General features: G+C 41.0%; 1 protein-coding gene across 2 annotated transcripts in view; it reads left to right on the top strand.

Annotated features, from left to right (window-relative positions):
* SAMD12 (sterile alpha motif domain containing 12) overlaps positions 1–13,106 on the top strand; it is a 449,252-nt gene that overhangs the window by 375,123 nt on the left and 61,023 nt on the right. The window contains exon 6 of one of the 2 annotated variants that reach the window (XM_037802735.1): positions 3,560–3,651. The exons of the other annotated variant lie outside the window; for it this stretch is intronic. Within the exon in view, the coding sequence (XP_037658663.1) occupies positions 3,560–3,576 (17 nt within the window). The 3' untranslated portion in view covers positions 3,577–3,651. Of the gene's footprint in view, positions 1–3,559; positions 3,652–13,106 lie in introns of those variants that run through there. 2 annotated transcript variants of the gene reach the window in all.

Genomic DNA, 13,106 nt, shown 5'->3' with positions numbered 1-13,106 from the left:
ACCATCTTATATACAGATTTTACATGCACTTTAAGACAATCAGAGTCCCTGGTGCCCATCCATGGACCAATTAGGTGTCTACATGTCCGTGAAGTGGTTATGGGTCTGATCCATATCACTAGCTATACAATATTCTAAAAAAGGATGGATTAACTGCCATTCAGTTAATGGATCCAGGAGGGATTCTAGTTCCATCCGCCCTACTGGATGAAAACAAAGGCAAAAAATCAATGCACTGTTTTATTTTTATGTCTTTGACATTCCTCTCCGATTATGGAGAATTGGTTCTGGATCTCTTTTCCTTCCATCCTCTTTGGACTCTGGGCCCTCCGATGTGCCCCTGTACATCCTGAAGCAGTACTTAAGGAGTGCCATGCCTCCTACAAGATGCCTGAATTTCTAGCCTCAACCTATAAAAAGTGCCCTCAACAGTTCGTATTGCCATTCTAAAATAAATAACTAAAAAATGCTTCATAATGCCCTATTTGTTCTACATAATCAAGGCTGCCATATGGTTTCAATGTATGTCTAGTGCGAATGTATTTCATATCTCATAAAACCTACATAAAGATGTCAAAAGCCCATAATTATAGATGAATCCTCTTTGAGTTATTGCCTTACCAATTAGCCACCTGGAGCTGCCTGGCCAAGTCCTAATCAATTAGCCAGTTGTGGACGTTTTGAAGATACAAAAGTCCGAAGGAGAGTTGGGAAAATATAGCAAGCTTAGTAGTGATGATAGAGCTGGGATGGCTGGATTCTGTCTATTCTTGTTATGAAAATGCCTCATTGCAGTCCATTTCCACTCCCTCAGGTAATCAACGTTGGAAGTAACTGAGAAACATTACCCCAGCCCTGCCCTTTGCAGGATAATAAAACTTTTTGATGTGCAGGGTAATTTAGTAGAGGTCATAGAAAGGTACTTGCTGAATTAACCTTACTCTCGGTGATCCCTTCCTTTCTACAGAGGACAGTTATGTCTCAATTTAAGTCCGCAGTTTGTAATGTTTCCAGGTCCACAAAATTTTGTTGTCATTCCCTTCTCCATGAATTCTCCAATCAGGTGGGAATAGATGAGGGAATGTCAACTCTGGTGTGCCTCAGAACCCCCTCCAGGAGCATGTTTAAAACAGTGCAATGGCCATGCCACATTAGTGGATTCTGGTCCTCACTCTAGCACAGTTACTTCATTTTCAGTCATCCTTTGGCCTCCACCTTCACGCATTTCTCTCCTGTGTGTATGACAACAATATTATCTTAGTTATCTCACCCAGCTTTAGATGACCCGCTATGAGTGTCGTGAAGACTTTGTGACAGCTAACCAGGCTTGTTGAGTGTTTTCTATGAAGACAATTTTGTCTTCCCTTTTTTGTTTTAAAATAAAAAGCCTACTGGAATACACAGTTTTATGTCATTAATTTGAAACATGAGAACAAGCTTTAGGGTGGGAAATTTTGTAAAAGATGGCCAGAAGTCCAGAATATCCTTTAGTGGAATTTGGGAGGGAGAGAAGAAGAAGGAGGATGTTTCAGCGTATTTTAAAGTCTCAATAGAAGAAAACCATTTGCCTTATGGAGTAGACAGTTAACTGGAACAATTGTGTTAGGTTTTGCAGGTGTGCTTAAGAAACAGAGGAAGAAATTTGGACTTGAGACCAAAAATAAAAGTGAAACGTATAAAAACAACATAGTGCTATCTCCCTTGCAAAGGAACATGGCTTTAGCCAAAGCACAAAGTAAGGGAAGTCTCGAATTACATGATTAAAACCATCCTTCTTGAGGCTCTGGAGAGGAGTGGTTAGTGCATTTGCACTTTGCGGAAGCCTTTTAAGGACTGTTTATGTGTTTACTGTCAACGCCTTTGACGGAGAACTGCATCTCTCTCCACTGTCTCTCAGGCAGAGCCAGCTGCACTCCACGTCACCAGTGCTGCCTCTGTCCCAGCAGAAGCGATTATTCTGTATCTTCACATATTCCTACATGGGCTCCTCTTGATGTTTTCTGGGCTTTTTCTTCTGTAGTTGATTTGCCTTCACCAAGAAAGTCTTAACTTCCCAGAAGGTAGCCACAGTGTCTCTTTTTTTTTTTTTTAATCTTTTGATGGCATTTAGAGCACCACCATGAATAAAAAGACAACCAGTAGACAAGTGGATTGACTCACTAATAGATTTTTTCCTGGGACACATGTCTCTAGACCTCAGAACAGAATTCTGTTATTTATCGTAGTTAAACTGTGTGTCTGGAAGAGTCTCACATTTCCCAATATCCAATATTTAAAACAACGCCAGATCCCTAAAAGCACCTGCTTTTCCTGGCCTATTTTTGTTCTACCTCTATATTTGACAGTGAAAGTCTTATCTTTCCGTGCCCTTTGCCACTGTTTTTATGTACTCACGCATAAGAGTTAAAATGAACATTTATTGACTATGTCTCTTTTGCAGGGTGCAATACTTAACACTTTACAACTTTCTACCCAAACCTTGACTATAGGAAGTAGGCACATTTTACAAACAGGGAAACCAAGAAAGGGCATTTTATCAGGACTGCTTTAAACAAGAAAAATAAGTGGGGAGGAAATAAGAGATGAAACAAGAGTGGCAAGTATTAGTTGTTGAAACTGGGCAGTAAGTAATGTGGATTACAGTACTATTCTCCCTACTTTTGTATATGTTTGAAAATGTCTGTAATATACACATTTAAAAATTATAAAAATAAAACTAATTAAATAAAACTGTCACAAGAAATAACATCTGTTCTTCATCTAATTTTTGGTTTAGATCATCTGAGTGTTTAGATTATCTGAGTAGAGAACACCTGTAATAGCCAAGCTCTATTCTAGAAGCTCATTAAAACCTTGAGTAGTGGGTTTACCACCATGATTACCTACTCATGACCTGGAAATCTCCAGGTTTCCTTTGGCATTCTTCCTGAGTGTTCTACAAAAGCCTATTTTGTACCCCAGGAAGGCATAAGGAGAAGCCATTTCAAATGCAATGAAATCATCGTTTTTGCTCTCTTCCTGTGTGATAATGCGTTTCCCAGTAACACTCTCTCCAGTGTAAACTGCTTCTTTCCCATGTTGTATGTGCTGCCGCCTCATTTTCTTGTTGTTCACTGAAGAATTGTTGATCTCTATTTAGACTTCAGATCCGCATCTGCTTTGTGCTGTTCCATCTGTTCTGCATTGTCGATTCTTTGTGATATATTAGGCACAGGCTAACATTTAAAGAGACAGCCGAGTTAGCATGGGGCTCGAGCTTTTTATCTCTTAGTGAGGATGTTTCTTAGGCTGTTAACAAAAATGTGAATCATGTTTTGTTACCTTGTAGAAATCACTTTACCTTTGAAAAGTTGTGAAATGGCTTTTCTCTTATTCTTTTCTTCTTACCACCTCCCTTTACATTCTCCCTCGACATCATCCCAAACACGCTCTCAGAACTCTGAATGACTTGGTCTCTCTGGGCAGACCACAAAAGTCAAACACTTCCACACCAATAAAACTCTATTGGATTGAAAGTCCAAGGGTTCCTCTGTACCCATGTGTCTCTTTTCGACTCTAGGTGTGGACAGCCACTGATCGGAGAAGGGCAGTTCTGACCTGTGGCTTCTGAGTCAGCACACTTGGATTCAAACTCCACCTCGGCAACCAGCCTCCACCGAGCTCTGCTTTACCCTCTGTAAACTGGCAGGACTGATACTTACCTTGCAGTATTGTCGTAAAGATAACCTTTGAGAAATTTTCAGTGCGTGACCTCTCATCTGTTACCAAAGCTTTATAAACGGTCAGTAGCTACAATTACTGTTAACTATACCAGTCACTGACAGCATGAGAACGTGCTGACTGCAGACATAGTAGCTACAAAAAAATAGCATGTTTTCTTAGTTGCCAAAGTAAGTTGAAACCAATTTTCATAATAACAGCAGGCATTCGCTAACTTCCAAAACACAGCTACCAGTGAGGCTCCATTTGAGGCTGACTCTCATTTAATGTGTCACATTCGCTTTTGGGGGCAGGGGTGAACTTTTGCTGAGTTTTTTTAGTTTATTTTTCCCTTTCTTGTCTACCCAACTGCCGTTACGTGTATCCTCAGAGGTGGAAACTTTCTGGCCAGGGCTTGGTGAGGGCAGGATTTTTGTGCTTTGATTTTGTTTTCCGTTTGAAGTTGGTAATGAAGAATTCAGAAGAATTGTTGGATGCTCTGGGGAAATTATAGACGTCACCTTATTTCTGTTTTCTATAAAGTTAAAAATGACAAAGAACAGCAGGGCTAATAAGTGGTCCTGTGTCTAGTTGAGTTCAAAAAAATAGTTCACTACTTCTGAGGAAATTGAAGCCTTTGATGAAAGCAGCTTTTCTGACAACTGAAAAATTCAAAGACTGGCAGTAAAAAAAAAACTTTTTTTAACATCTGCATTCATTCATTTATACTTTTAACAGTTAAGGAGCAACTTCTTTGGGCCAGGCGCTTTGTTAGACACCAGGATACTAAAATAAATACAACTATTATAATAGAGAGGTAGCTCAATTATATTCTATAATTTGAACATAGTTTTAGAAAGAGGTTAATTGCAAAGGTGTGGTCTGTGTTTCGGTAAAGTCACAAAGGATGGTGCAGTGTGGTAGGGAGCTGCTAATGCCCCCCATAAGAGAGCAAGGGAAGGGATTGGGCACTGGAGCTGGGGAGAGCCACCTCTGGGAAATACAGCTGTAAGCTTTATGCGAGGAGGTGCAGCCAACTCAAGATGGCAAGGAGGTAGCCAAAGGGGATAAACTCCGCCAACCTCCTTCTGCCTTCTGGACGTTCTGCTGGTCCTGCCCATTGATGAATCCCAGCTGGAAGCCAGAGGGAAGGGAGCCTACGGATGCAGTCCACAGAGATGAGTCTCCTGATGCACAGAACAGGGTAGAGAAGGCAGAGAGTGGAGCTGGAAGGGGCAAAAGGAAGAGTCTAGCACAAATGAGAACTCCCTCAAGATGCTCAGTGTAACAGTAGAGGACTGATGTGTGAGAAGATGAATTTTGACACCCCTATAGTAATTAACATTATACTGGTATTTATAAAATAATACGGGAGCCCAGATGATAAAGCCACTAACTCTGGTGTTAGGGAACATTATTATTCTCAATTATGAGTACGAGTTTGTTAAGGGCTGGGGGGAGGAAGAGTAGCATAAAAGGCAGAGGAAAAGGCAGGATATAAATTACACAAATATAAAAAGCTGGTTCGAAATCATCAGCGTAACTGGAGCATAAGGACACAGGAAATGGATTTGGGATTTTGTGAGGTTTTATTTTGGTTTTTGGAGAATATTATCCAGAATCACTGCAAAGTCTTTAGGAACCAGGGATAAGATACTTCTAGCCTGCAAGCTTTGCAAGAGGCCCTGTCTATTTTGTTCTCCACTGTGCACCCAGCATCTTGAACAGTATTAAACACATGTTAGATGCTCAATAGCTATTTGGAAAATGAATGAACGAGTGAACAAAAGAACTGCTGTACCTGAACCTGAGCCCCAAGTCTTTGTAATTTTTTAAAATTAAACTTGATGTATAGTAGGAACTGGCACTATTTGGAGTCTTTGTTTTTGTTTTAGAATTAAATAGATCTAAAGAATGGTGGTTTTGTGGAACAAGTACAAGATGAGGAGTCAGGACATCTATTCATCACTGGAAACATCATTTAGTCTTCCGTTTCTCAGCTCCCCTGTCTCTAAAGTGGAAATTGCCCTCTCTTCCTCAGCTATCGTACGAGGTTATTGTGGAGATCAAATGAGATCAAGGGTGCCTTGACAGGTATAAAGTACTAAACAGATAAGATGTGTCAATCCCTCCTTCTCTTGCAGCAGTGGGGACAGAAATGGGCCACATAAGTGACTTTTACAAATTATTAAGCTTTGTTCCATTAAATCAGGATTTTTCATCCTTGGAACTATTGCCACTTGGGACCAGACACTTCTTTGCCTGTATATTGTAGGATGTTTAGCAGCATCTCTGGCCTCTACCTACTAGATGCCATTGGCCCTCCCAACACCCCCCACCCCTGTTGTGACAACAACCAAAAACGTCTTCGGACATTGCCAGGTGTTCTAAAACTGTCCCCTGTTGAGAATCACTGCATTAAACCTTCTTTTTTTCAATCTTAATCAGTCTAGATGGAAATCTTTCTAAAGTATGTTGGTCACTTCCCTGTCCTGTTAAACATGGGCACCTGGAGCATTAAACTAGAATACATTAGAATTATTTGCCTGCATCCCTGGGCTGCTGTATTTGTATAGATCTTGTGTCTGCTTTTCATGGTTTTTATTTTCCCTCCCTCTCCCTGTGAGGCTGACAGCTGTCATTTTCCTATAAGCATGGAAGTGTACTAGTTTACTGTTTCTAATCTGCTGAGGATTTAAAAAGCATTTAGCCAGCTTTCATAGAACACGTCTAAAACAGGAGTCAACAGTTCCTGAGTTTGGACCTGGGTGTTTAGGAGTCTGGAAGATGGACTTGGTTTGTTTGAGGTCTGCAGAGGGCTGCTTCTTCCTCACTTCTTATTTCTTCTCCTCTTTGGGGTATCTGCCAGCTAAGGGACGTCTGGGCAAGTGATGAGTTATTATGATTATTTTTAGTATGACTTCATGATATTAACCACATAAACTTTCCCATATCTTTGATTAAGGATGAACTAGCAGAGGGATAGAAAGTTTGATTATTGTTCAAACCATCCTGCCAATTGTGTACAAACACTTCAGAGAGTAATTAGTCTTATTTTCCCAACCACCGTTCTCATTTATGGTCTATGAGGCCACACAGAGCCTGATATAATGTAGGCCAATAAGATGTTCTTTGACATTTTAAACAAAATAAGTCCAGTGTATTGGCACATAGCATAGTGGCACAGTCCCAGGCACATAGTAGGCACACACACAAAAAAAAGAAAATTAGTAAAAGATAAATGAATGACAAGAATGCACCCTAACTTCCCAATTGCTAGTGTGAAAAAAAAAACTCATATAAGGTGTGACAAACTAAAGATAAGGACTTCAAAAATCCTGATGAGGAAAGTGGTTTGTAATGAAAGTACAGGCTAATCTTTCATGTCACTGATAAAGGGAAAACTGTAACAGTCCCAGAGGAGGAAAACAATGAAATGACTGAACTTCAACACTCTTTCTGTTCTGCTGCAGTTCTCTTTTAAGTTCACAGATTGGGAATGGCCAGCACATTCCAACTCCCAGGACAAATTCACTTCCTTTTATTTCCTCCATGGCAAATGTTCCTGTTTTTCACTAGTCAGGAAGAAAGGTTAAGATTCTCAGTGTCTGCCTGACTCCCATGGATGGAGCCTCAGGTAACTCGAACAGCTTGCTTGTCTGGTTGTTAGGCTTTGTCTGTCTGCCGTAACAAGAATCAATCCCTCAGTCCAGAATAAAGCAACCTGTAATAGGATGCTCACCCGAGTGGCGCAAGGTCAGAGGCAAGCATTTCATTTAAAAATGGTTCTGCACATAATAAAAGGAGGATCAGTGTTGCCTATGACTCTGAACACCGGGAGAAGAATGGCATTTGACTTGCTGCATTTTTTCAAGGTCGCAACTGGTTTTATCAACCCCGGTGGGGACAGGCTTCCAAATGGTGACTCTGGACCTGCCAGACCCTTGAGAAGACAGGCCAAGAGTGACCAGTGTCCGCCTGGGAATATGAAGCCTGAGATCATTCTGGTACCAAGAGCAATGGACCCAGAACTGCTGTAACTATTACCTGCAGATATAATACAGTCATTTCTGCAAGGAGTCTCAGTGAAGAAATCAAGACAATCTCATCGACCAGAGGCAAGAAATTAGCCAATCCTCGAAAGATGAAGAAATTCTTAGAACATAGTTGCCATCTATTTGTATTTTCAAAAGGGAATATTAGTCTGAAAAGAGGTCTGCATATCTCTCAGATTCTGCAGTCTCTGCATTTCAGATAGGTCACTGGTTAATTGGGCTGAGTTAATGGTTCTTTTGATTATCGTGACTTTTGATCATCTTTCTGGCAGAAGATGCCTGATTAAATCATGGGCTGCTGAGGATCAAGATAGCACTTTTCTGGCATTTAATCTCGGAACAGAGCAAGAATTACATAGAATGACTTTGGAACATGGTGTGTACTTAGTTTTGTTTTGTCTACATATATAACAGCGAACAGCAGTCAATAGTCCTAAATGCCATTTCTAATTAGAGGATGACACAAGATCTGGGGCAATTTCTTGAAGCCAGCGTGTCTAGAGGATTAGCAAGCAGAAGAGTGGTAGGAGATGAGGTGGGCTCAGGGGAGGCTTTGTGGGCCCTAGTGACCTTTCAGGGCATGAGGGATGATGGCGGCTTAGACAAAGGTAGCAGACATGCAATTTTTAAATTCTGGGTTGAATTCTTACAGTCTGCTTGAATCCAAGTTATTCTAAAAGCCTCATTTAACGAAGGGTTCTGTAACTTTAAAGAAAATCTTCTTTGCAAATGTATAGAGTTAAGGAAGTCCTGCTGTCTATTTTGTCATTATTCATTGAGTACTTTTTAGGAGCTGGCCATTTTCATATACATGATTCCAAAGAATTATTGCAACCCTTTGAGATACAATTATTATCTTTATTTTAAAGCTGAGTAAATGGAGGCTTCATCCCCAAGACTTATACACTTTGGACTGAAACTTCACCAATAGCAGAGCTTTCTTTGGGCATGACGGAATGAAAATTGGAAACAGATTTTTCTGATTCTGTTTTTTCTATTTTATCTCAGATAAAGTTTTTCTTATGCTTCATAGATTAAAATAATTTTTGAAGTCTGACCTGGGAAACTAAACATCAGAAATAGCAGTTTTAATGAGGAAATGTATTCTCATAGCAAACTTGAAAATAAATGGTTAAAACATATTTTGTACCTTATAAACTAACTACATATAACAATAGTTATAAAGAATAAGGCATATATGTAATAAGTAAATACATATGTGTACATGTATATGTATACAGTTGGTTGGTTATTCTATATCCACTACACCCAGAAAAAATTCTGAAGGTAATAGATATTAAGCCGTTAACAGTAGCTACCTCTGGAAGATAGGATTTAGGGCAACTAGAGTTTAATTTTTTATTTTTTGCTTATCTAAAATTTTTTTTTACCATAGAAATGGAGAATAAATTATATATTTTAAAGCAAGAAATAAAGATAAGGCACACACATGGCCGTTTTTAGATTCAGGGGTTTTGGTTTTGCACCTTCTGAAGTCCCTCCCCCATCTGCATGGGTTGTCATAGCAATGATGCAGCTTAAGCTATCGATTTGAAGGTGGTTCTATGGGCTTATTAATTTAAAGTTTGTGCAGGTGTCAGGATTCCAAAGGCATAGACACAACAGAATTGAGCCACATCACAGCAATTAGGATTGAGAGAACATTCAGGGAAGCCATTTGGAAGGAAATAAGGAAAATCAAAGGGAAGGAATAGAAATACCTGATCTGTAGGACCCTCAGGTGGGAGGAAGCACTTAAGGGAGGGGGACGGAGCAAGTACGAGGGGCAGACTAAAGACAGAATTGTCCATCCAGCCTCTGAAATAAATGCAAGCAAGAAACAAAGGGCTAATCTCAGGGCCTGAGAGAAACCAGAGAAAAATGGGGAAATCACAGACTAAATAACTGAGTAAGGGCAAGCCCCAGGCTGTGTGGTGGAAAGTTTGAGGAATAGCATGGCCATGCGGTGGACACTGGGGTGTTGGAAAGGACTGTCATGTGCTGTGATCACGTGGGAAGCAAAGGGTCTCTCGTGACTCATTTGTCATGGGAAGAAACGGGGCAGACGAGGGGGAAGAAGGTTTTTGTGAGCGGAAGGAGCAAAGCCCCAGGACAGAAGGAATGGAAACAGTTTAGATCCATGTTATTAATTAGTGTCTCCAAAGAGCCTAGTGTGGCAAGATGGATGATGACATAGAGGGTATTACTTAAGATCACTTCCAACATAGCTCACTGGCTCTTTAAATGCAGCACGAATCATAATCTCTAGGACTTTCTTGTTTCCAACAAGGAGGCTGCGGCACTGATAAAGGCTGTTGGGAAGATTAAGTGTTACATCACTGCCATTTGCTCCACTGTTCACCATCCTGTCAACCCCAGCCTGACAGACCCCAGGTGGAAACATTCACTGCAGCCTAATGCTTGACATATAGGGATTTGACTCTGGAATGATTTTTCAAAACGTAAGTCATATTCTAAAAACGAATGGTTTTTGGCCTCATCCCCACCACCTTCCTCGATGTCTTCCATCTTTTGTGGCCAATTTTTGCATAGATAAAATCTATTTTTCTTGCAGAAGACTATGGTTTAAGCATTATTATTGTGGTGGTGGTGGTTGTCATTGTCATTTAAACCCCACCTTTTTATTTCTAAAAACTGTGCAAGACAATTTTCTTGGATACAATAGAAACTTTGAACAAGATTGAAATACAAGAAATTTTTACCAGAAGAGATTATATTAGGCTTCTCTAGGCAAACAGAACCAAAAGGAGATATCTGTAAATATGAGATTTTATAAAAGTATCTCACGCAACTCTGGGGATATACGAGTCCAAATTCCATAGGACAGGATGCACTAGTCCAAATTCCATAGGGCAGGCAATGAGCTGGCAACTCCGTTGAGAGTCTTCAATGAACTCCCCAGGAGAGGCTGGCTGGTTGAAGAAGTGAAGGTTCTCTCTCTTCTCCCTTAAAAGTCTTCAACCAAATGGATTAAATCCAGCTGATTGAATTCTGTCATTGACATTCCCTTTGTTGATTTAATCAGCCACAGATGCAATGAATTGACTGATGATTTAATAAACCAGCCTTCTGTTTTATTAACCAGCCACAAATGTCCTTGCATTAATGGTTAGGCCAGTGCTTGTTTGATCAGACAAATGGGCACCATGACCTGGCCAAGTTGACATGAACTTAACCATCACGGGGTAGTTATAAACTGCAAGCTAAGTAGTTTATATTTTCCATTCTGGGCATTTTCTCCTTAGTACATATTAGGTATTCAGTAAATATTTTTGGAATTAAGAATAAGTGGGTTTTGATTTCACATTAATCACCCCTTGTTTACCTATGAATGTTGTATCCACTCATCAGATATCTTCCTATTCCACGGCCTGGCCTTGGTCGGGAGATATGTTAGTTGGTTAATTTGTTTGTTCAGTTAACTAACTGAACACATGCTAAATGTCCAAGATTATATGAGACACAGAGAATACACCACAATGTGTCCTCATCTCGGCAGCCACAACATCAGGTACATAAACTTCCCCAGATACCTACTGTCATCAGCACTGATGCCAAAGACATATTTGTGACCTACTGTGTTCAAGGCAACTTGCTAGGCCATGAGATAGAAAAAGTATGTAGTAAATTCTCATAAATACAAAGAAATTTATGGCCTTCCGTTTAAGTATAATGGTGTACATAGCACAGAATATTAGCACTTAAGACAGTTTACTGGAGATAATTTATTGAATCCTTTGCACAGACATGATGCAAACTATGTATTGCCACTTTGGCATTAAGAGAACTGAGTTCTGTAACTCAGAACTGTGATAATGTATGCATTAAGAGGGACCACTTATAGTACACTGTCTTTCTACAAGGTTTTTCATTTAAATACCAGCCATACCCAACTCCACTTGGTTTTGGAAAACACCAGAGATTGGGTCTGTTTGGATGTGTGTCCCTCCAGGCAGTGTCCCATCACTCACCAAGGTGGCCGCTGGGCTGGATGCTGCCTTCCCTCCAGATGTCCGGCCAGGTGTCTCCTCACTGCTGCCCACGATGCTCCTGTGCCAGGCTCAGCTTCCCCTTACGCGAGGTCCTTCTTCTCATCAAGGCTACCACTAACCCAAGTGCCACGCTCCACTGGAATTCCCACGGGTCTAGGAATGCTGCAGGGACTGGCAGAGAAGAGAGGGTAGGACTCACCTGTTCCCCCTGAAGACTGGGCTCCAGGCACCAACGCCATGACAGGCAGGACAGGGTCTGCTTGGGCCACCACTTGGTTCCTGGTACCTAGTACAGTTCCTGGACCATAACAGGCAGTTGAGAAATATTTGGTAAATGAAAGGAAGGTAGTGCAAGATGGGGGAGAGAAAGCAGGAGAGAGAAGGAAATAGAGAAGAAAAGGGAAAGAGAAGGAAAAGAGAGAATGTTTGAAAGAAAGGAGGGAAGGAAGAAGAAAGAAAAGTGAAGCTGAGAAAAGTGAGATGAGGCATAAGAAGGGAGCAAGGAAAAAGAAAAAGCAAGTAAAAGCAGCGAGAAGTGGCAAGGGTGGGGGGATATTGCTAGTTGGGGAGAAGGAGTGACTGCTAATCAAGATGAAGGACCACTGCCCAGGCAGAAGGAAAAAAAAAGACAAAGTTCTCCTCCTGCCTCAGATGATAATGAGCTGTGGGGCTTCAGGCAAGTCACCCAGCCTTTCTGGGCTGTGGAGTCCTTTCTTGTGTATAAAGAGAAGAGAATCAGACCAGGCCATTTGATGGAGCCTTTCCATTCATGACCTTCTGTCTCCCTCCTGGCCTTCAAGGATCAGCAAAAGCTGCCTGGCAGCCAGCTCTCCAGCACAATCCTCATTCTCTTTTCATTTCCCCTATCTTCATTCCTCAGTATGCTCTGAAGTGTCCTAAATGAACATATGGAAGAAAGTACAACTACCGTTTCTGTAGGAACAAAATTGCAGAGCATGGAAAGGATGTGAGAAGGACAAATCTTATTTCATCCAGCCTTTTCTGAATGCTGAGATACATACAAACGCGAACCTTGGGTTCTGCCCTCTGCAGACGAGGATGCTTCAGAGAGGAGAATGTAAAATGAAATATAGATATTTATAATTGAAGTATCTTTCCCCCTGGGTATCTCTTTCTCTTTTTAATGAAAATTCAGTCAACTGCATATTTAATTCCCCAAGGAAGATGCCTCAGCTGTCGATTATTCTGCGTGCATGGGGAGCAGCTCTGAGTGGAAATGACGCGCGCTCTTGGCTAATGATCACCTTGCTCAGGCTCAGTGCGAGACAAGGTCTTTGAGGTTGGCCCCCTTTCAGGTGCATATTAGGCATTAGGTACC

Source organism: Choloepus didactylus, chromosome 14, assembly GCF_015220235.1.
Source record: "Choloepus didactylus isolate mChoDid1 chromosome 14, mChoDid1.pri, whole genome shotgun sequence".
NCBI lineage: Eukaryota > Metazoa > Chordata > Mammalia > Pilosa > Megalonychidae > Choloepus > Choloepus didactylus.
The sequence above is the reverse complement of the archived record's forward strand: the minus strand, read 5'-3'. Positions and strand labels throughout refer to the sequence as shown.